At 35.9% G+C, this 25,282-nt stretch overlaps 1 protein-coding gene across 1 annotated transcript in view; it reads left to right on the plus strand.

The window, feature by feature from the left end:
- KPNA3 (karyopherin subunit alpha 3) overlaps nt 1–25,282 on the plus strand; it is a 101,711-nt gene that overhangs the window by 66,337 nt on the left and 10,092 nt on the right. Inside the window, exons 3-12 of the mRNA XM_040448361.1 lie at nt 985–1,074; nt 1,264–1,293; nt 1,380–1,432; nt 1,565–1,660; nt 4,573–4,658; nt 7,869–7,955; nt 8,319–8,488; nt 9,812–9,856; nt 24,000–24,131; nt 25,106–25,234. Coding sequence (XP_040304295.1) covers nt 985–1,074; nt 1,264–1,293; nt 1,380–1,432; nt 1,565–1,660; nt 4,573–4,658; nt 7,869–7,955; nt 8,319–8,488; nt 9,812–9,856; nt 24,000–24,131; nt 25,106–25,234 — 918 coding nt within the window. The remainder of the gene's footprint in view (nt 1–984; nt 1,075–1,263; nt 1,294–1,379; nt 1,433–1,564; nt 1,661–4,572; nt 4,659–7,868; nt 7,956–8,318; nt 8,489–9,811; nt 9,857–23,999; nt 24,132–25,105; nt 25,235–25,282) is intronic.

Consider the following 25,282-nt stretch of genomic DNA (forward strand, 5'->3'; position numbering starts at 1 on the left):
CTTGAGACTATAAAATATCAGTGCATGGATTTTAATATTTGTGAAATGCATTAATTTAAAAATGATGTAGAATTGATTGAGTAGTTGCTAAAGAAGTATGCTGCTGTGATATAAATAGAAGTTGGTAGGTAATCTAATATTAGCATATGTATAAGCCTCAGTTTGTTTAAGATGCTTGCTTTTACATTGGACAAAAGTAGATGTACAGATAATCCAGAAAACTTCAGATATACATATATTTCCAGTTTTACCTTTCTATTTGATCTGAATTTTAACATCAATATTAATACCTCTTCAGTAACTTTCTGTTATAATCAAACACTTCTGTAAATATTGTATTGAAGACTAGGTGGTACAGCCTTTGAAATTATAAATTGAAAAGGATTTTAGAAGTCATTCAGACTTTAATTTATTTAGACTTAATTATATAAACAAACTAAAAACTTAAAAGAAGATTGATTTATCCAGAGTGATATGTGAAATGGTGTATGTTGCTGCCATTACAAACAATTGAAATCCCATAAAATGTAGAAATATATTTGCTAGAAGAGAATTTTTGTTTGTAAAAGCCAGATAGCAAGAATTTAAATATGAGATGTTGGCAAGTAGGTGGCATTTATGCTAATGAATTCCCTTTCCCCACATTCCCAACAAGCATACAGACCTTAACATTTGAGCATTAAACTCTTTCCCATCTAGGCAACTTCTTGCTTTAGTAAGTAGATGAAAGCTAGCATGCTAGTTGAAATGTATTTGCTAGACTGTTACAGTAATACTGCATTCCCAAATGTGAATCTTTACTAAAGATGGGGAGGCATGATATTGGTCAAAACTATCATGTTTAATAAGTGTGTGTGTGTGTGTGTGTGTGTGTGTGTGTGTGTGAAAGCTGTAGTGTTACCAGTTAATTTCATTACCAAGTCCAGAATGTGGCCCGTCAATGGTTTGTAGTATACACATTTAATTCATGTTATCCTTATCCAGAACAAAAGAGATGAACACTTACTGAAAAAAAGAAATGTTCCCCAAGAAGAAAGCTTAGAAGATTCAGATGTTGATGCTGATTTTAAAGCAGTAAGTTACTTTGGTGTTGTAAAGTGTTTTTACAATAATTTTATAATCAGAGAACTTCATTTTGAATTTAAGATCAATTTTATGATGATAATTAATGTATATTAACTCATAACTTTAGTAAATAGATGATTTAATAAATGTGATTTTGCTAATAAACTCTTCCCTGAACTGTCTTTTTTTTCTTTTAAGCAAAATGTAACACTAGAAGCTATATTGCAGGTATGTTATTAATTTAATATTTGCATTTTGAAGTATTTGGAAATTGATATTTTTTAAATTTCTAAAATTTACATTTGTTGTTACAGAATGCCACAAGTGATAACCCAGTGGTCCAGTTAAGTGCTGTCCAGGCTGCAAGGTAAATCCTAATTTGTCTAGAGGAAGTATTATTATAGGTGTCTTAGTAATACATTGCTAGAAGTAATACATTGCTGTGTCTGTTCATAGTTTGAAAATTATAGCAATTAATTTCTTACATTTCTTTTTCTAGAAAGCTATTATCCAGTGACAGAAACCCACCAATTGATGACCTAATAAAATCTGGGATTTTACCAATTCTAGTCAAATGTCTAGAAAGGGATGATAAGTAAGTATGGATTTGAGTCCCTGTTCACTTTTTTTCACTTACCAGAAAATTTAGGATTATTATTTAACAAATGGCTTCATTTAGGTTTTGCATTTATTACGTTTTTCATTTGTTATATATTTTTATGTAATTTTCTAATTCTGTGATCATATTCACTAGACCTAGAGTGCTTCTTTTTTTACTATTTGAAGTGTGTGTATATTTTCTAGGAAAATATTAGCTTCTGTTTATTGCCTCTTCTAACTTACCTCAAATATTTTATTTATAGTCTTTATTTTGTTTTTGTTTTTAGTAATATTTTAAAACAACCCAAATAGTGTTTGAGTCACTCTTTGCTTATGAGTCTATATATAGATTAACCTCATGACTGAGTCAACATGAATGGTTTCCAGAACCGAGTGGCTCTTACCCTGGGAATATTCCAGCTAATCCACTGATCTTCTGTGAAGTCTTTAACAGAACTCCAACCATGATTAATTGTCTAATGTCATGCTTTTTATTTGCAGTAGATTAAAAATCAGGTTATACTTTTCCAGAATAGAAAGGAAAAAACACTACTTTGTACCTTTTAAGGTACAGCCCCATTTCTGTTAGTGTTCAGAGATATCTTGGTGTGTTGTATCTTACACCTCATCAGCTTGAATTAAGTGCGAAGAATGTGAGTTTTAACTTCACAAAGTATTTTAAAACAAATGCTAGTTTTGCATTTGAGAGTATTTAGACTAAAATTTGGTGTATTTTGCTAAATGTTGTCTTAAGGAATTTTCAGTTGACTAGATAAATGTAGCCACTAAGGATTTTTATTTAAAAATACTTCTTTTTTCCTTTCATTATATGCTGCAACTGTTCCTCCAAAAATGCTTAACACTCACTTTATACATACATATTTTCTGTAACAAGATTTATTTAAGTAAAAGTAAGTTTTATATCAGCTATTTAAAAAACAATCTGTTCTACCTCTACTTTTAGGGACACCCTTTTTCCCTTTGATCTTCTCTTTCTTCATCTTTTTTTTTTTTTTTTTAACTTTATATTCCAGCCTTTGGCATAGCCTCGTTTTGTGGATGTGTTTGTGAATAGCATATATACAAAAAATTATGCTAAAATATATACAGACCTCTGTAACTACTACCTGAAGCAAAAGCAGAAAATTGTCAGTAGTTTGGATCTGATTCTATGGATTGGTCATAGGAAATAGTGTTATCATATAAAAGCCCATAGACTTGGAGCCAAATAGGCATTGATTTAAATCCAGGTTTACTACTGACCCAAACTCAAGTGGCTTTTGAGCCTCAGATACCTCATCTACAAAAATCAGGTGATTGTGAGGAATGGAAATGATATACACAAAACACTACACAGTATCAAACTTACAATAAATGCTCATTTATTGTTTACTTATTGCACTCATTCTTTTTCTATGTCTTCTCTTCCTTTTTTTTTAAATGAGATCTTAGAACATTTCCTGCTTTGTAATTTTATTTTTTTATATCTCACTGTTTTCTCATTTAAGGCCCGCATTTCTAGTATTTTGCCAAGCTACCAGGGCTGGCTTAATATAATAACCCCTTCTTCTTCTGGCCTAGAATGACATAAATTCATCATCTTTGATCTTATTGTCCATTTGCTTCTTCTCTGCCTACAATATACTCTTTATCCCCTGCCTTTTGCCAAAATTCATCATAGTTCTTATCTGCTCCTCCATTTTCTTATCTGGCCCGTCTTTGTGACCTCACTGCTTGTTCTATCTCTGACATTTATTCTCCTTAAAACCTTTTTCCTTCTTGGATTTTTCTAACCTTTGGTACTACAACCTTACTTTCTTTCTTCGATATTCATAGAGCTTTCTTCTAAGTCCCTAACCTTTGGCACTCCTCAGTTTTTGCTCACCTCCTCCCACCTTGGTATTCTATTTAAAGGAATTTATATTCTTACAGCCATCTATCCTAACTTGATGTACATAATTTACTTTCAACAGGTCTGTCCACCAGCCTTTAACTTTTTTATCCTAATTCTACATACCATGGACGCACTGCATTATTTTCTATACTCTGTAGGAGCCCTCTATACTTAGTATGTCTATAGAATAAATTCCAAGTGTTGAAGCTTGGGATTTGAGTTCTACTCCTCTCTGTCCACTGACACACACTTGGATAACCTACCCTTCCAGTTTCATCCCCTGTTACATGTTTTTACATATTTTCTTAGCTTCTACTCTCTGGATCTGCTCCTTGTCCTCCATACACATTGTGGTCATTCCACCCGTGATACTTTTATTTGTATTTCCAGCTGACAGTGCCTTTCTTTCTTTATCTGTCTTTGGAAAGCTAGGTTAGTTTTTACTTTCTTTGTGAGGTGTTCTGTCACAATTCCAAATTGTAATGATCTCATCTTTTCAGTAAAATTATGCAGCCTTGTAATAATATCTCCAGTGTGTAAAGCAGATGATGTAGTAGAGTCAGATGGGGACCCAGCTTTAAGACAGAGGCTGTGGCAGTGATTCAAGTGAAGTGGGTGAAGGCCTCAACTAGTACAGTGGTCTTAAGAGGGGTACTATAAATATAAGAAATACTTAGAGGGTAAAATTGACATGACTTTTATATTAGATGTTTATGGGAGAGGAAGGAGTCAAGGACAATAATGACTGGCCAAATGTTGCAGCTATCAGTCACTGGACTTAAAGAAGTAGGTTTACAATTTGACAATAAACTTAATATATTGAAAAAAAAAAAAAAAAGAAGTAGGTTTGTATTGACTGACTTTGGGAGCCAGTGATAGACAGGTGGAGATATCCAAGGTGGATATAACAAGGTGAAATTAAAGGACAGGGTAAAGGATAACTGTATAGATCTACGGGTCATAAATTTAAGTGATAGTTTTGTGTCTAAAGATTTTTTTATTGTGTTTTACAGTCCTTCATTACAGTTTGAAGCTGCTTGGGCATTAACTAATATAGCATCAGGAACTTCTGCACAGACTCAAGCTGTTGTACAGTCTAGTAAGTAAATTAACATCCTTACTTGCTGGGATTTTTTAAAAAAAAATAAAGGCAAGGTGGGGCACCTGGGTGGCTCAGTTGGTTAAGTGTCAGACTTCTACTCAGGTCATGATCTCAACGGTTCGTGAGTTCGAGCCCCATGTTGGGCTCTGTGATGACAGCTCAGAGCCTGGAGCCTGCTTCGGATTCTGTGTCTCCCTCTCTGCCCCTCCCCTGCTCACGCTCTATTTCTCTCTCTCTCTCTCTCTCTCTCTCTCTCTCTCTCTCTCTCCAAAAATAAATAAACATTTAAAAAAAATTTTAAAGGCAAAGATGTGGAGTTTATTGTAAAGACTGAATTTTACCTTCCAATATGTTTAAACTAGTGAATTTTAGGAGTTAATTTTGATGGTTGGTATCTTTCCCATAGCTATCATTAATCTATCATTAAATAATTTTAATTGTGGTTACTAAAAAGTGAATAGTTTTATCTTTTTGGGCAGAGACTATCTGCTAATGACAGGTTTTAAAATTTCTATTTCTAGTACCTCCAGTGTATTGAGTAGCTTGGAGCATCTATATTGCTTGGAGCATCTATATTTTTAAATTTTTGCCCACCTCAGGATGGGCTATTATTAGTGTGTTGACCCAAACAGACAAAACAGCACTTTGAAAAAAACTAGATGTCACCAAGTACTCTTAATACGTGTAACACTTAACTGGCTTTAGGTGGCACTGAAAATGATTTTAGGTAGTATATGATATAGCAATAAGTTACATTGTGTCAATTAGTGAGAATACTACTCTCTTTCAGGTATTTTGGTAATACCAAAGGAGAAAGTTCCCAGTTAGATGTTAGTTGTACCAAAAAGGTAGCAGATTTTAGACTAGGGCTTTCAGTAGAGACTAGTAGGTACCTACTAGTTACCAATCTACCTATTAATTGTACCTACAATTTAGTAACAGTATTTTGTTTGCATTTTTAATCTTTTGGTTACTTTCTATTTGTGATACTGGTAAGTGATACTGGTCTTCTGTTTGCAGAAGTGATAAATAAAATCAGTTAAATTACAAATGTGAGTCAGTTGAAACCCTCACACACTGCTGGTGGGAATGTAGAATGGTGTAGCCTCTTTGGAAAATAGTTTATCAAAAGGTTAATCATAGAGTTATCATATGACCTAGCAGTTCTACTAGTAGGTGGAACCAAGAGATATGAAAACATGTCCACACAAAGACTTGTACACAGATGTTGTACATTTACTCACAATGGCCCAAACATGGAAATAATCTCAATATCCATTAACTGATATAAGTAGATAAACAAAATGTGTTATATAATAGAATACTATTCAGCAATAAAAAAGAATGAACTACTCACTATCAACAATCACCAGATTATGGAAAGAGCCCAAATGTCCATCGACTGACAAATGGATAAAGATGTGGTGTGTGTGTGTGTGTGTGTGTGTGTGTGTGTGTGTGTAATGGATTATTCATCGATGAAAAAGAATGAAATTTTACCATTTGCAACAACGTGGATGGAACTAGAATGAAGCTAGCATAATTGCTAAGCTAAATAAGTCAGAGAAAGACAAATACCATATGATTTCACTCATATGTGGAATTTAAGAAACACAACAGGTGAACATAGGGGAAGGGAAGGAAAAGTAAGATAAAAACAGAGAGGGAGACAAACCATAAGAGACTCTTAAATACAGAGAACAAACTGAGGGTTGGGGGAGAGAGGAGGGGGTGAGGGGGATGGGCTAAATGAATGATGGACATTAATAAGGAGGGCACTTGTTGGGATGAGTGCTGAGTGTTATATGTAAGTGGTGAATCACTAAATTCTATTCTTGAAAAGATTATTACACTATGTGTTAACTAACTTGGATTTAAATAAATAATTTTTTTTAAAAAGGGTGAACTACTGGTATGTGCTATATAAGGATGAACCTCAAAAACATTATGCTAATTGAAAAAAGCCAAACACAAAAAAATCGACTTATTATATACTTTCATTTGTATGAAATATCCAGGGTATGAAAATCTATAGAGATAGAAAGCAAATGGCTGCCTAAAGCTGAATGGGCAGTAGGACTGCTATGTGGGTGTGGCATTCTTTAGGGGGTAATGGAAATTTAAAATTAAATTGTGATGGTAACTATACAACTCTGTGTAAATGCTAAAAAACGTTGAATTGTGTACTTAAGCAGGTAAATTATATCTTAATAAAGCTGTTAAAAGTGTGAGTTGGTTTTAAGTGTTGGTAGTGCAGAGAGATACAGCAAAAAATACTGTAAGTAGTACATAGTTGTCTGAAATTTAAGAAAAAATGATTCAGCTTATTTTAGCTTCCCAGCTGGAATGGGTATGATACCATTGTTTCAGAACTTAAGCTAACATGTAAATTATGTAAGCATAAGGATTATAATGATAAATCTCTTCTATTATTCAAGGTAAGCCAGATATGGGAATAATCAGTTCTTTAATTAATCCCATATCAGCGATTGGGATCATATTGACTAAAGTATTATATTCTAAGTTTATATGTTTAGGGTTTTTTTTTTTAATGCATTACAGGAAAAATTTCATTTTTTTTTTTTTTTTTAGTTAATGATATAACAACTTTTAAATATTGTCAATAGGTGTGTTATTGAATATAATTAGGGGAAAATACTAAATTTTTTTAGGGTAAGGGTATATGCCACATTTATTCATTCATTGAACTATAATTGGGTAACTATAGTGTGCCAGGCTCTCTCTCTCCCTCTGTCTCTCTCTCTCTCTCTCTCTCTCCCTCCCTCTCTCTCTCTCTCTCTCTCTATATATATATATATATACACACACACATATATATGTGTATATATATACACATATATATGTGTGTGTGTGTGTGTGTGTGTGTGTATATATATATATATATATATATATATATATATATATATATATGTTTATTTATTTTGAGAGAGAGAAAGAGAGCACGGGACAGAGGCAAATAGAGACAGAGAGAATCCCAAGCAGGCTCTGCTGTGCCAGTGCAGAGCCCAATGTGAAGATTGAACTCCGCAAACCATGAGATCATGACCTGAGCCAAAATCGAGTTGGTTGCCTAATGAGCAGAGTCACACAGGCACCCCCAAGCTCTGTATATTTTGTCAATGTATTTAGACTGAAATCTATAAACTCTTCGACATTTTATAATACCAGTATTTTTCTTTATTATAGATGCCGTACCTCTTTTTTTGAGACTTCTCCATTCACCACATCAGAATGTTTGTGAACAAGCAGTATGGGCTTTGGGAAACATTATAGGTAAGTTGGATTTAGGTTTAAAAAGAGACCAATTAAGAATCTTAATTAACTTTTTTCCTACATTGGCATAGCCATTACATCCTATGTTTCCTCTAATTTTAACGTGGGTTGACTATCTTCTTGCCTTATAAGTACAAACTTAAGATGGTACCTCTTGAAACAGATATGCAATTTGCTGTCAGGATTTTTAGGTTAAATTTGTGTTCTCCAAATCAAAATCTGGAGAAACAGCAACGCTTGATGCCCTTGACTAATGGTGAGGAAACATAGAACATCAGTGTCCCAACATGAGCCATTGCATACATTTCAGACTTTCTCATCCTGAATGTAATTTTTTTTTAAATACAATTTTCATTTCTGTAGGTGATGGTCCTCAATGTAGAGATTATGTCATATCACTGGGAGTTGTCAAACCTCTTCTGTCCTTCATCAATCCCTCCATTCCCATCACCTTCCTTCGGAACGTCACATGGGTCATTGTCAATCTCTGCAGGAATAAGGATCCCCCACCGCCTATGGAGACAGTTCAGGAGGTAAATGAAGAATTGCAAAGCCCAGATGGTATATTTTCCCTATGTTATGCTTTAGAGTTTCATTCACAGGGAATGAAATAATGCATATACTGATTTCATTGCAGGTATGAGATTTTTTAAGTAACATATCATATTTAATTTTTGACTCCTGTGAAATGGAAGTTGAGTATCTTATGGCACCTGAAAGAATATTAGTCCACCCTAATTCTTATATTTTAATGACTGTTTTCACGAAAAGGAAACAAACTTTCAAAAAGAAAAATACAAAAGGAGAAAATCAAATCTCAGAAATTTTGTTACTACATTGCATTGTTGGTTTACTGCTAAAAAAATTAAAGGATCGCTGCAGATAAAACCTGGTGAACTTAAATTCGTATGTTCTTGAATGAATTTACATTAAATCCAATTGAAATTTCCCTAGATTTCTGATAAAATTAGTGTTCTTAAATGTGTGACATGCTTTGTATTAAATTTATTAATTAAAACAAAGTAGAAAATTTTTAATTTACATTTAATCTGTAAATGGATCTGAATATTTTAAGTTTTTAAAAATTCTATGCAGCCTTTAACCACTTAACTGTGTCAAAAAATGTTAACTCTGAATCTTTATAATTGATATCTTTCACCAGCTTCTCCTGCGTTTTGCTGTTATGGAAAGGGTACTTAGTGTGATTCTACCTCTTCCCTCCCAGATTTAAAAAAAAAAAAAAGGATCTGTAAGGCCTGAATTCAACAAACTGTATACTTTGTACTGGTTGTTATTTTCTTGACTAAATCTGGAGCCAGAAACTTTAATTTGACTCAAGTAGCTTATTAAATATAGGCAGGTAAGTGAGACGACAGTTTTCAGAATAGCTTTCTTTAGGCGTGCCTGGCTGGCTGAGTCGGTGGAGCATGCAACTCTTCATCTTGGGATTGTAAGTTTGAGCCCCACATTGGGTGTAGAGATTACTAAAAAATAAAATCCTTAAAAAATAGATTTTTTTTTTAGAGAGCTATACTGTATAGTTTCATCTCCATTCTTTCCACTTGACATTTTATGTCATAAAGAAAGTTACTGAAAACAACTGTTTTTTCTTTTAAGGTACATTAATCTCTGCCAGATTTATTTGGAAGTTTTAATCGGATATCTGAAGTATGTTTTAGGTTTTTCAGATTGAATTTATCAGATTTTCATTTTCCTAATAGGGATTGAAGCAAATTTAACGTTGTCTTTTCTTGCTCTGCAAATAGTATTTACTGTTTTTTGTATCACAGTTATTCATGTTTACAAAGACATATTCATCAACTCTGTGTTATTTATTGTTTATCTTCTTTCCTCAGATTTTGCCAGCATTATGTGTCCTCATATACCATACGGATATAAATGTAAGTAAAGCAGAAGCTTAGATTTGGGATTTTGTTCTTGATGGAACTGGAAAGGTTATTTATTTTTTTAGACTTTTGTAAGTGTCAGCATATATTTTATTAACTTGTGAAGCTTCCACAATGTATAACTATTTTTCAGAAACAGGGTTAAGGTTATATTAAATTTATATCTTAAATCATCCAGACAGCAATAATGCTAACTTTGGAGAAGATTTGCATGTGTAATGTATCTGTATTATTAGTGTATTTTAAAGTGTCAGTATTTATAAAGAGGTGAAATCTTTAGAAAGCACCTTCATGGGGTGCCTAGGTGGCTTAGTCGGTTGAGCGTCTGACTTCGGCTCAGGGCATGGTCTTGCAGTTTGTGAGTTTGAACCGTGCAGCAGGCTCTGTGCTGACAGCTCAGAACCTGGAGCCTGCTTCAAATTCTGTGTGTCCCTCTCTCTCTGCCCCTCCCCCACTTATGCTCTCTCTCAAAAATAAATAAACATTTAAAAAAATTTAGAAAGCACCTCTATATTTCTTTAAATCTCATTTGGTTCTTTTTGTTTTGTTTTGTTTTTGTTAATGTTTGTCTGTCTATTTATTTATTTAGAGAGCGTGAGCCAGGGAGGGGCAGAGAGAGGAAGAGAGAGAATCCCAAGCAGGCTCCTCACTGTTAGCACAGAGCTTGACATGGGGCTCGATCCCACAGACCATGAGATCATGCCCTGAGCTGAAATCAAGAGTCAGACCTTTAACCCACTGAGCTACCCAGGCGCCCTTCATTTAATCTTATGATAGAATAGATATTGTCACCATTTTACTGAGTAAAAAACTGGGCCTCAGGGAAAGATTAAGTGACTTATCCAAAGTTGCAGGGCTAATAAGGATCAAAGTTGATATACACAACTGAGATCTTCTGATGGCAGATCTTGTGTGGTTTCTTTGAAACCACACTGTCTCCCAGGAGACAGTTGGAGGTACAGTGTTGAAGACCCAAACCTTTGGAGGTATAGTATTGAAGAATATCAAGTATAATTTTAAATGCAAAGGTATTTTTAGATGATTTGGTCATTACTGAGATTTACTTAAGAATTTCCTATATATATTCTGGCAGATTTTTTTATTAGATAATCTGAAAACTCTCCTTAATGTAGTAATGCAAAATGTTACTCTTCCATGGGGTAATATAATGAATAAATTTCAGTGAATCTGGTATTGATTCTAGTGTTCATCTAGTTGATTTGACATCTCTTGTTTCAGCTAAGATCTCTTTCTGATTTGTTACGTGTTTGTGTTTTTATAATTCTGTGTTTGTTTACATACATACATAATATGAATGTGTGTATGCCAGAATTATGTGTGTAATTTGTCATTGGGGTGAAGAAGATACATCTATGCTAATGTTGCACCACATTTCTCTAGTTCATTTTAGAACTTTAAGCTCTTAGGATGGAATACTTTTGCAGCTAAAGTAACTGTCCATTTGTGACATAGTCCAAAATATCATAAAAATTAAGTGAAACTTCTCTCTCTTACAAATGTGGTAAGAGGCAGATATCTAAGTAACTAATCTGTCTAATGATATACAGATGGAAAATGAGTAGTATTTTGTCAAGTTGAAAAGTCATTTCCGGTATATGAGGAGAAAAATATTAAAGACTTAAGAGAATACTTAGGACGTTTGGAGAACACAGGTAATTAATAACCCAGCACATTTGCTGGGGAGTTAAGTTGCAGGGTTTTGAATCCTGTGTTAAGGAGTTTGGCTTTATCTTGTAATCAGTGCAGAGTCCTTGAAGATTTTTTTTTTTAATGTTTTGTTTTTTTTGAGAGAGAGTGAAACAGAGCGTGAGCAGGGGAGGGCCAGAGAGAGGGAGACACAGAATCAGAAGCAGGCTCCAGGCTCTGAGCTGTCAGCACAGAGCCCAATGTGGGGCTCGAACCACAAACCATGAGAACATGACCTGAGCCAAAGTTGGACGCCCACCCGACTGAGCCACCCAGGCGTGCCTTAAATTTTTTTTTTTTTTTTTTTTTGAGTCCTTGAAGATTTTTAAACAGAAATGATGTGCTCATATCTGTTATGGTCAAATAACTTAGAAAAGGTATGCAAGGTTTGGACTGGGGAAAGTATGAATGTTAAGTAGGCCTATTTTGCTATCATAGTAAGTCTAAAGAAGTTGATGAAGGCCTGAGCTAGAGACAGTAATGGCTAAGAGAGGGAAAATTTGAGCGTTAAGAGATAAAATAAGTAGGACTTCGAGAGGAAAGGATCAAAGTGAAGGAAAAGTAAAAATTACTGTTTTCTAATTTAGCAATCCTCATGGATAATAATGCCATAACTATCAGAAGGAGTAAAAAGCAAAAGGAATGAGACTAGTAGAGGAAGGTAATGAGTTTATCGTAGGGCAGACACATTGATTCTGGTTTACTTGAACCATGTTGTTCATCCATAGCAGTAGTCCAAATAGGAAAACGCAATACAGATTTGAGACTTGTCCGTATTTAAGGGATTCATGAAAATATGGAAAAAGGGCTAAAAATTCAATTCTAAGAAACTCTCTACACTTAAGCAATGGCAGCAAGAGAAAAAGAGCCAGGAAAGGAGTTGTTAAAACTAGAGAGATCGAAGAATAAGTATAAAGCAAAGGTTGGGGGGAAATATGGCAGAAATCTAGCAGTTTCTGGATCACACAGCATCTCGTATACCTTAAGAGCCATATATCCTTTTTATGTAGCTGATGGCAGACCATAGAATAATGGTCTAATTTGTGTTCTGGATTGATGATTCATACCATTAAGTGGAGTGTAGAGTTTAGGGGAAAGTAAGGTTGGAAAGACAAATCAATGGTGATTTTGTAGTATGGATGAGAGAAAATTAGCACCTGTGTTAGAGCTCAGACATTAGGAAGACAAGAGAAGACTTGAAAATTTTTTCGATGATAACTTGCTGGGTTTGACGTGGGTGGTAAGAAAAGAGGAAGTCAGGGATAATATCCAGCTTTCTAATTTGGGTTTTAGGGTATAGGGCACAACAGAAAACAAGAATAGTAGCAGGCAGAGGAATGAAACAGCCGGAATGACTTAATTTATTAGTGAGAATGCTGGAAAAACTGGGTTGGGGTGTGGACATTAGAAGAAAAACTAAATATTCACCCTTAGGACTACAGAAGAAATCTGGACTGATTCAGGTTAGTCTGTGTTTATTGCTTTCTGGCTATTATGCTTCTTAAAGTTAATTTGCAGTTGCAGCGATTCTGTAGCATTTGGTTTTCCTGCCCTTTTTGAAGTTGTTCATGGCTTGACATGCCTAGACAATTTTTAGTGTTCCCTAACATTTGATATAAATCTAGCTTCTTTTACTGCTAGTACAAATAAAATTAATCAGTTGTAGCAGATGGGTTATGTGTAGAGACTTGATTGTTAGTGACACTTGATGATAAGTGTGTCAGGGATCCCGGAGACCACCCTCAGGCTCAGTGAATTTACGGAAAGAATCACTGAAAAGCTGCTTTGCTTATAGTTTATTACCACAAAAGGATACAGATCCATTTAGGAAAAACTCAGTTTTTTCCTCCCTACATAGGGAACGACCTAGTTCTTCCTGGCTGTGTGTTTATCCTCTGTGTGTCTCCTTTATTACTCACACAGAACACTTTACTTCTTGACACTTCTGGTCACCAGATGTGTAGGAGTTTTCCCCACAACAACAGGCAAGTCTCTGACACCAGATGGGTTTCCTGCAATTTAATTTGATTGTGACATGGTCTATCTGGAGAGAGTGTCAGGTCCCACAGGTTAAGTGCTCAGTTCTTCCAGATTACCCCAACACACGCACCCTTCAGATGCCAGTTGCAAGCCCAGGTTATCACCTGTGCTTATGATGGCTGGCTATAGATTGGAAGTTCCGACAAGTCCCCTTCCTTGGGTTCAATTAGACAAATTTGTCAGAGTGGCTCACAGAAGCCAGGGTAACACTTTAATTGCCAGCTTATTAAAGGAGATGATAAAGAATACAGATGAACAGCCAGATAGAGAGATACATAGGGCAAGGTCTAGGAGGGCCCTGAGGGCAGGAGCTCTGTCCTCGTGGAGGTAGGGTCCACCACCCTTCTGGTGGGGACATGTTTACCTACCTGGAAGCTCACTGAACTCTGTCCTATTGGAATTTTTATGGAGGTTTCCTCATGTAGGCATGATCAATTATTAACTCTATTTCCAGCCCTTCTCCCCTCTCCAGAGGATGAGGCATGGAGTTGAAAACTCCAAAACTTCTGATTAGGGCTTGGTCTTTCTGGCAACCAGCACCCACTCAGAGTCGCCTCAGTAGAACAAAAGATGTTTCTAGTGCTCTTACCACTTAGGAGCTTATAAGAGTTTAGGAGCTCTGTGTTAGAGACAGGGTCAAAGGCAAATACTAGAACAAGAGAAGCTCCTAGTACTCTTATCACTTTAAAAACTACCGGGTTTTAGGACTTCTGTGCCAGGAATCAGACAGACACCTATATATAAATACACTACTCATATCATATGTGTGTGTGTGTGTGTGTGTGTGTGTGTGTGTGTGTGCGCGCATATGTATATATATATACACATATATATGTGTATATAAATATATATTTCCTATTATTTCACAAGATTAAAATCAACAAAGGCAAAAGGCACAGAGGGCAGAGTTTAGGAGGAACCAGATGCAAGCTTCCAGTTATTTCTCCCAGTAGAGTTATAAGGACAGTGCTTTATTTTCCCAGCAGTCATGTGTGACACATATGAACACATGAAATACTGCTAACCAGGAACCTCCTGAACTTTGGTCTGCAGGTATTTATTGGGAGTCAGTCCCAAAGGCATGGACATCCCGCATAATGGCCCTTACCTCAGGCTTCACCCTCTTCCAGAGGTCAAACTGATACAAGTGTGTCCCACAACCTCAAGCAAACTAAAAGAGGTACTCACATAAAATCACATTGTTATATAGCTATTTATTTGCCCAAGATCTGAGGTACACAACATCATTAGGCAGTATAATCCAAGAACTCAGAGGTTATCTCAAAGTTGCTGATCAAGGGCCAGTCCTTTCTTTGGAATGTATAGAATGTGAGTACCTCGGGCCTCCTAAGTTACCCTTTATTGCATATAGGGATTAAATGTAAGTATACTCTTGTAACTCCACTCAGCTCTAGTTGTCTCTGAAGCATGTGTCAAGTTGACATTTCATAGATATTCCACAGACGTCTAATCTTCTAGGAAATGCTATATATGTTAATAGCATTTTTAGTAACAGTACCTAGCAGGACATGATTTGTTAGCACATTTATTGGAGTGGAGACCATTGAAGGTCTTTGAGCTGAACATATTCTTGTTGGAAGACTTTGTGTTGCAAGAGATTGCCCTTTGACTCATATACTAGTTTTCAAGAAGATTGTTTCTTCAGAACATTAACCATGTAGAGTTGTCAGTCTTTTGCATGGGTGCATTTGTGCTTTCTGTTGTGTGTCTAGAGATGAGCTTCCTGGAAGTCTTTAAGTACCTGAAATATTGGCTGAAGTAAAAAACTTTTAAAGCTTTGTAGCAGAGAAAAACAGAAATGAATAGTGGAAAATAATTAAAGTACACCAGGGTTGCTGAAGACTTTGTTGGAACATCATTAATCAGATTATTAGCTAGAAGGAAAAGAGTACACTCATTGACTATTAATAGCTGTAAGATCCAGGTAGCCTGGCATAGAAATCAAGAAAAGGGGAAACCCAAGAAAAAAGAATAAAAGAATAGCAGAAGGATAAGGTATAAAAGAGCAGAAGCAGTTCAAATGGGAAGAGTTAACAAAAGGTAAAATTATAAACATCAGAAACATAGAGCAGCTGTTAGCCTGATAATGGAGATGAGAAAAGCAAATTTTGATGAAAACAGAAGAAGCTAGAATGGCCTGATAATTGTGTGCTATGAATTTAAAAGTTTTTAGAGCTTTTTTCAAATGAAATTTTCAGTGAAGACCCAGTATATTACTAAACAAAATTAAAGAGAGTAGATACTGCAGTTTCAGGAGGCCTAAAACTTAGCTGAACCCACCAGTTTTTAAGATACTGTCATGGAGATCCACTGAAAATTATTCACTGACCTCAGTTTAGAAGCCTTAAATATTTCATTTTTCTAAACCTCTGTATAGTAGAAAAAGGTGGTTTTCTGCTAGTAGTGGGTGCCACATGAGGGGGGGGGGAGGTTACATTTTATTTAGCAGCCTCCTAAAACACAGACCAACTCAACTAGTATTGTTTTGTGAACATGGTTTATTCAGACACACTATTATGGATAGGTATTTAGGCTGTTTCCTGAATTTTCAAATATAAATAACGTAGCAGTAAATATTCTTGTGTATTTTCATATTATTGGAATACCCTTGAGTAAATCCCTAGAAGCGGGATTGCTAGGCCAAAGAATGAATGCATTGTAATTTTCTTACATACTGCCCAAACTCCTTGTCTTAGAGACTGTGCCATTTTGTATTTCCAGCAGCACCCATATGAAAGTGACTTTCTCCATAGCCTTGCCAATAGCATATGTTATCACATTTAAAAATTTTGCCTATCTGATGGGTAAAAAAACTGTATGTCAGGTTTTTTTTAAGTTATTTTTTATTTTTTAAAATTTACATCCAAATTAGTTAGCATATAGTGCAACAATGATTTCAGGAGTAGATATCTTAGTGCCCCTTACCCATTTAGCCCATCCCCCCTCCCACAACCCCTCCAGTAACCTTCAGTTTGTTCTCCATATTTAAGAAAAATGTTTTGTCCCCCTCCCTGTTTTTATATTATTTTTATTTCCCTTCCCTTACATTCATCTGTTTTGTCTCTTAAAGTCCTCATGAGTGAAGTCATATGATTTTTGTCTTTCTCTAATTTCACTTAGCGTAATACCCTCCAGTTCCATCCACGTAGTTGCAGATGGCAAGATTTCATTCTTTTTGATTGCCGAGTAATACTCCATTGTGTGTGTGTATATGTGTGTGTGTGTATATATATATATATATGTGTGTGTGTGTGTATGTATGTATGTGTGTGTGTGTATATATATATATATATATATATCACATCTTTTTTTTTTTTAATTTTTAAATTTTTTTTTTTCCAACGTTTATTTATTTTTGGGACAGAGAGAGACAGAGCATGAACGGGAGAGGGGCAGAGAGAGAGGGAGACACAGAATGTGAAACAGGCTCCAGGTTCTGAGCCATCAGCCCAGAGCCTGATGCGGGGCTTGAACTCATGGACGGCGAGATCGTGACCTGGCTGAAGTCGGACGCTTAACCGACTGCGCCACCCAGGCGCCCCAATGTATCACATCTTCTTTATCCATTCATCCCTCGATGGACATTTGGGCTCTTTCCATACTTTGGCTATTTTTTTTTTTTAATAGATGAAATTTATTGTCGAATTGGTTTCCATACAACACCCAGTGCTCATCCCAAAAGATGCCCTCTTCAATACCCATCACCCACCCTCATCTCCCTCCCACTCCCCATCAACCCTCAGTTTGTCTCAGTTTTTAAGAGTCTCTTATGCTTTGGCTCTCTCCTGCTCTAACCCTTTTTTTTTTTCCCTTCCCCTCCCCCATGGGTTTCTGTTAAGTTTCTCAGGATCCACATGAGAGTGAACACATATGGTATCTGTCTTTCTCTGTATGACTTATTTCACTTAGCATCACACTCTCCAGTTCCATCCACATTGCTACAAAGGGCCATATTTCATTCTTTCTCATTGCCACGTAGTACTCCATTGTGTATATAAACCACAATTTCTTTATCCATTCATCAGTTGATGGACATTTAGGCTCTTTCCATACTTTGGCTACTGTTGATAGTGCTGCTATAAACATGGGGGTGCATGTGTCCCTTCGAAACATCACACCTGTATCCCTTGGATAAATGCCTAGTAGAGCAATTGCTGGGTCGTAGGGTAGTTCTATTTTTAGCTTTTTGAGGAACCTCCATACTGTTTTCCAGAGTGGCTGCACCAGCTTGCATTCCCATGTATGTCAGTTTTAATTTGCATTTCTTTTTTTAAAAAAAAATTTTAATGCTTATTTTTGAGAGACAGACAGACAGAATGGGTGCAGGGGAGGTGCAGAGAGAGAGAGAGAGAGAGACAGGGAATCTGAAGCAGGCTCCAGGTTTTGAGCTATCAGCACAGAGCTTGATGTGGGGCCCAAACTCACAAAATGTGAGATCGTGACCTGAGCTGAAGTTGGGTGCTTAACCAGCTGAGCCACCCAGGTGCCCCTAATTTGCACTTGTTTCTTTCTTTCTTTTTTTTAATTAGTGAAGTTGGACATTATGTTGTATATATAAGGGCCATTTTTATGTCTTTGTAAGTAGCCTGTTTGTATTTATTGCCTGCTTTTCTATCAGATTTTTGGTCTTTTTGTCTTAGGTTTTAAAAGTTCTGTATATATTAAGGATATTAGCTCTTTGTGATAACATTATTTCAGATATTCTCCTAATTTGTCTTTTTTTTTTGTCTTTGATACATTTTGCCATGCAGACTTATTTTTTATGTAATCAGATTTATCAATCTTTTGTTGAATCTAAATCCTTTTCCTGAGTTAATAAATTTTTTATTATGTTAAGGAAATATCCATAAAATCCTATTTTGAGTGTTGACATCAAGAATGAGTGTTTAGGGGCACCTGCGTGGCTCAGTCGGTTGGGCGACTGACTTCGGCTCAGGTCATGATCTCACACTTCGTGAGTTCGAGCCCCACTTTGAGCTCAGAACCTGGAGCCTGCTTCGGATTCTGTGTCTCCAGCTCTGTCTCTACCCCTCCCCCACTCACATGTACGTGCGCAGTCTCTCTTCTCTCTCTCAAAAATAAACATTAAAAAAAAATTTAAGAATGGGTGTTTAATTTTTCAGTGACTGTGGAGATAATCAGGATTTTTCTTAACTCTATTAATCTAACATCTAAATGATATTTCTAAAATTGAACCTTCTTTTTATTTCTTAAATAATTCCACTTGATTATCATATATTGTTTTCTTAGTGTAGTATTGGATCGTATTTGCTAATGTTTTATTGAGAATTTTTGCACCAGTATTCACATAAGTGATACTGGGTCTGTGGTTTTACTTTATGCTATCTTTATTAGGTATTAATATTATATTTTTATTGCTTTTGTAAAGTTTAGGTATTAACATTGTGCTTCCTTTATTTTTTATGCTCTGAAACAATATATATAGCATTGGGGGCTCTCCCATCTTTGAAGACTTGGTAGTTTTGCCCTTGAAATTTTTGAGTCTTCGTACTTTGTGGGGTTAGTTCCTTGATAATTTTCTCTGTCTTTGCTATGGAAATTGACTTGCTTAAGCTCTCTGTGTCTTCCGAGATCAGTTTTTATTAACTATTGCCCTAAGAAGTTACTCATTTCATCTAGATTTCAACTCTACTTCCATGTACTATTTACTGTTCTTTTTCTAGCTCTTGATTTGGGATTTATTTATTTGCATCCTTTTAGTTGTGTTATGTAAATTTGTAGGAATATGAACTTTCCTTTGATCACTGCTTTACATACATCCATTATTTTCTAGTATGTGGTGTTTTCCTTGTAATTTTTTCAAAATTTAGTTTTTTTGGTATTTTCTCTTTCATCCAAGTGTTGTTTGTTATATGGCTCTTAAATTTCCATAACAGAAGTCTTTTTGGTTTTTATTTTATTAATGTCTATCTAACTTTTTGTATTGGAATAGTTTTATAGTATTTCTGCTTTATGTAATTTATTGATGTTTTCTTTGGAACTAACATGATTTTTATGCTCCATATGCATGTTATATTATCTATTAGCAAGGTATAAATTTCAATATATATTCATAAGATCTGTGTCCTCATTTTTTATCTACTTCTCTCATACTGAAAATCTGTCGTGTGTGAAAATACATTACTCATTTATTCTTATATTTTTGTCTCGCATCCTTTTAGTTTCTGCTTTGTAATTGTGTTTGCAGGGTTATTTGGTGGGTAGATTTTATAACTGTTATGTCTTTACTGTAAATTGTAGGATTTAGCTTTATAAAGCAGCATTATTTGTTCTTTGTAATGCTTTTTAGCCTAAGTTCTGGTCTACTAACATGATTATAGTCTCTGTTTTCTGAATGTTTACTTGGTGTAAACATTCTTTTTTCTCATTCTTTTAATTTTTAGCCTTGTTGAATTACTTAATTTTAGTTGTGTCTCTTGTATACAGCAGAGAGTTCGGTTCTGTTTTGGGAGCCAATTTAAGAACCTTTTTCTGGTTTATAGGTGAGTTAAGCTTGTTCACATTGTTTGATATGTTTGGTTTTAGCTCAGTCACATTTTGTATGATATTTTGTGTGTGTTTTATTTTTTATTTGGTGTGCTTTTTTTTTCATTTATTTTGTTATTTAGGAAGGTTCATTTTGTTCTAATATTACCTTTTTATTTATACCTTTTATAATGCCCTTTTCTTTTACTATCTGGTTTGGCAGATAGTATTTTTTGACTAGTATCTAATACCTATACAATAATTGATGAGCTTATTCTGTTTTCTCTGTTGTCTTGCCTCATCCTCCCATTTTTGAATCTTTAGGCTCATGTCTTTTGCCAAATTTAGGATATTTTCTGCCATTATTTCTTAAAATATTTTTTCAGCTTCACTCTCCTTCTGCGACTCTGATGACAGAAATGTTAGATCTTCTGTTATTGTTCTACAGATCTCTGAAACTCTCTGTATTTCTTTGTGATTTAAAAAAATTTTTTTTAACATTTATTTTTGAGACAGAGAGAGACAGAGCATGAACGGGGGAGGGTCAGAGAGAGGGAGACATAGAATCCGAAACAGGCTCCAGGCTCTGAGCTGTCAGCACAGAGCCCAACGCGGGACTCAAACTCACAGACTGCGAGATCATGACCTGAAGTCGGATTCTTAACCAACTGAGCCACCCAGGCGCCCCTGTGATTTTTTTTTTTTTTATTTACATTATTGTCAAGTTAACTAACATAGAGTGTATACATTATGCTCTTGGTTTCAGGAATCAATTCCCGTGATTCACTGATTACATACAACACCTAGTGCTCATCCCAACAGGTGCCCTCCTCAATGCCCATCACCCGTTTTCCCCTCTCCCCCACTATCGACCTTTATGGTTTGTTTTCTGTATTAAAGAGTCTCTTATGGTTTGCCTCCCTCTCTGTTTGAAACTGTTTTTTCTCCCTCCCTTCCCCATGGTCTTCTGTTAAGTTTCTCAAGTTCCACATATGAGTGAAAACATACGATACTTGTCTTTCTTTGACTGACATATTTCACTTAGCATAATACCCTCCATTTCCATTCACACTGTTGCAAATGGCAAGATTTCATTCTTTCTCATTGCCAAGTAGTATTCCATTGTCTATATAAACCACATCTTCTTTATCCATTCATCAGTTGATGGACATATGGGCTCTTTCCATGATTTGTTGTTGAAAGTACTGCTATAAACATTGGGGTACATGGGCCCCTGTGAATCAGCACTCCTGTACCCTTTGGATAAATTCCTAGTAGTACTATTGCTGGGTCGTAGGGTAGTTCTATTTTTAATTTTTTGAGGAACCTCTATACTGTTTTCCAGAGCGGCTGCACCAGTTTGCATTCCCACCAACAGTGCAAGAGGGTTCCCCTTTCTCCACATCCTCACCAACGTCTGTTGTTTCCTGAGTTGTAAATTTTAGCCACTGTGACTGGTGTGAGGTGGTATCTCCATTGGTTTTATGCAATCTTTTTTAAATATTTATTTATTTTGAGAAAGACAGAGCACTAGTGGGGGAAGGGCAGAGACAGAGAGGCTGACGCTGGACTCGATTCCACAGTGACCACCCGACCACCCCTGAGATCATGACCTGAGCTGAAACAAAGACTCAGACACTTAGCCTTAGCTGACTGAGCCACCCAGGAGCCCCCTCTTTGCAATCTTTTTTGATGTTTGTTTTCCTGTTACACAGATTGGATGATTTGTATTGATCTTTGAGTTTGTTGATTGTTTTTTTTCTTTCTCCATTTCACTAGGGAGTATTTCCAGTGAGTTTTAAATTTGGATTACTGAATTTTTTAGTTTAAAATGTTCTGTTTGGGGCACACGAGGGTGGATCAGTTGGTTAAGTCTCTGACTGTGGCTCAAGTCATGATCTCGGGAGTTTGAACCTCATGTTGGGCTCTGCACTAGAAACGCAGAGCCTGCTTGGGATTCTCACTCTCCCCTCTTTTTCTGTCCTCCCCTGCTCGTACTTTCTCTCTTTTCTCTCAAAATAAACAAAAACTTTTTTTAAAAATTTGTTTGGTTCTTCTTTATGGCGTGTTTCTTTGCTGAGATTTCCTATATTTAGTTGTTTTAAATATGTTCACAATTGTTTGCTGAAGTATTTTTATGATAGTTACTTTCAAATCTTTGTCAGAGAATTTCAATATCTCTGTCATCTCAGCATTGACATCTGTTGACTGTCTTTTCCCTTTTGAGTTTGAGATGTTACTGGTATGACAAGTTGTTTTCACTTGTAAGCCTGCACATTTTGGGTGTTCTGTTATGTGACTACAAGTTCTATTTAAGTCTTGTTACCTGCTATTGCCACACTGGGCAGTAGACAGGCTTTGTTCACACACACCACGTCTGCAGATACCCTTTAGTAGGGAGGCCTTAGTGCTGGGGTGGGATGGTAGGTGGGCTCGGCTCTCATGCACAACTTCCTTCTGTCCCATTCTTGAAGTTGCAATATTTCTGTTTTTTCAGAATAAATACCATTTATAAGTTTTTCTTCTACTCTTACTTCCACTTTTGTTTGTGATCTGTAATGATCTATTTCCTCAAGCATCTCTTAGTTGAATGAAGCTCATCATCTAACGAAGAAGGTGTCAGCAGCTTTTTCTGAAAAGGACAGATAGTATATATTGTAGGCTTTTGGGGCCACATGGTCTCTGTCCCACTAATATGGGGTAGTTTTAAACACTTAACTCTCCTTACCACTCCTCTTCTTTGAAATCTTACACAGGCCTGGGGCAGGAGGTCCAGACAAAAGCTAGACTTTAATTTTTTCTCTTCTTACAGGTAATTTGAAATTTGTAGTCTCTGACTTCTAGTAATGCTGAAGGTGTGGGTTAAATGTGGTTTTATTTGCTCTTTTTATTGATCTATATACTTCTTGAAAGATATGTAGATGGACTTAATTCAGATGGCATTATTTTATTTTTAGTTTTTATTTTAGAGTATGAGTGTGAGTAGTGGAGGGTGTGGGATGGGGGAGGACAGGGGAGGGGAGAGAGAGAATCTTAAGCAGGCTCCATGCTCAGTGCAGAGCCCTACTCAGCGCTTGATCTCACAACCCTGGGGATCAGAAATCGAGCTGGATGCTTAACCACCTGAGTCATCCAGGTGCCCCTGGTGGCATTATTTTAAAAGCAACAGAATGTCTTTAATTTGCATACCTTAGTAAGAAACATCTCTGGATTTCACATGAGATAAGATCTGTGCTTACATATAACCTCTTTGACTTTGAAAGAGTCAATAAACCTGAGTCGTTCTTTTGTTTTTTGTTATTTGCAAAATCAGATGGCTATGGGTCATGGTTTATGTTCTGTGCTCTTCATTTGGGGACCTTTTTCAAGGGCTTTGCAAATAATTTCCTAAGGTTAAAATGCCAACTTAATTCTTTTATCTGTTTATTTTAATAGCCTAAACAAGTAATTATATTGCTAAACATGTATGAAAACCACTGGTATAGACAGGTGATCTTTTTGGGCTCTTCTAGACTTGAAGCAGCTTGGTATATGGTCTTGTTCTGTATATAAAGTGTTTCCTTGTGATTATTAGGTACTCAGTTTGCGGGGCAGAGAGAACAACTTTTCTGCTTGTTTTTAAATTCATTTATCTGATATATAAATGCATAAGTTGGGGTAGAAGTTGTCTCACACTTCCATGTCTCATTTTTGTAAAGAGTGATTGATCTGAGGTAGGCATTGAGAGAGTACTCTGCTGCTTAGTAGATTTATCAAGTAAGCAGATACTTTTGCCACCAAGCTAAAACATAGTTTAATTACTTCTTACGTTACCACCTCTGAGTTATGTATTTTAAGCATTCAAAAAAATAACTGAATTGTAATTCTTTTTTACTTCCTGTAGATTCTCGTAGATACTGTTTGGGCTCTGTCATACCTGACAGATGGAGGTAATGAGCAGATACAGATGGTTATTGATTCAGGGGTTGTGCCATTTCTTGTGCCCCTTTTGAGCCACCAGGAAGTGAAAGTCCAAGTAAGTATTTAAAAATTTTTTCTAACTTGTTTAAAATTGTGTTTGCTATAACCTGTTAACTTGAACAACCCGGGTTCAGTTCGGTCCATATGTACATATCTTCCATATTTCTCCTCTGTTTTACTGAACCTGATTTTGTTGGTTTCCAAATCTTTATCTCACCCAGATTCTTCACAGTTTCAGACTCCTAGTACCCAGTTGTCCTTGAGCCCTTAGACGTCTCCTCTGAGAACTCCTTTAAAGCATTCTATTGCCATTTTAACCAGACAAAAAGTGTATCGTCTTCTTCCCCAAACCTGCTCCTCTTTCTATATCTCCTTTCAGTAGACCACATGGTCCAAGCTTCAAATCTTGATTCCTCCTTTCTTTTCCCCTCCATTTACAAAGCTCTGTTAATTCTTATTATATAGCTTATGAATCTGTCTACTCCTTAAGTATCTAGAGCCACTGATTTAGTTCAAGACTCATTTTTTTTTCTGTCCAAATAATTAGAACAGCATCCTAACTGCATTTTTTTCCTCTCTCATTTCTCCTCACTTTAGTTAGGTGTGGGTGGCTGATAGATGATTATTCCACTTCTACCAAAGTGACTTTCTAGATGGAAATGTGTGCCCATTCCAGGCCTTTATTAAAATATTTCTGTGCTACTCATTTAGTAATAGATTAGAAATAGCTGCTGTTAAAATGAACCTTTACCTGTTAATTTTTCTTTTTTTTAAATTTTTTGAAAAATTTTTTCGATAGTTTTTCACACATTTTTCTGTAGTTCCATAGTTCTGTAGTTCCATTTTTTATGACTATTGTTTAAAATTCAAAATTGCCTCTCAGTTCTACATAGTACTTTGCCTAAGAATACAGTAAGTGCTAATCATTCACCCCTTGCATTTTTACGTTTTCTCAGGATTATGAAAACTATAGAGTCAGTTTCCTCATAAACAAATAAATGTATAGAAAGTATTTTATCCCCACCCCAGACAGCAGCACTCAGAGCAGTTGGCAACATAGTGACTGGCACCGATGAGCAGACCCAGGTTGTTCTCAACTGTGATGTCCTGTCACACTTCCCCAATCTCTTATCACACCCCAAAGAGAAGATAAATAAGGTAAGGCACATAATAGCCTCATTGGTGCATTTCTTTCTGTCTGTATAA

Source organism: Herpailurus yagouaroundi, unplaced genomic scaffold (genome assembly GCF_014898765.1).
Source record: "Herpailurus yagouaroundi ecotype Mexico unplaced genomic scaffold, PumYag 197, whole genome shotgun sequence".
Taxonomy (NCBI): Eukaryota; Metazoa; Chordata; class Mammalia; order Carnivora; family Felidae; genus Herpailurus; species Herpailurus yagouaroundi.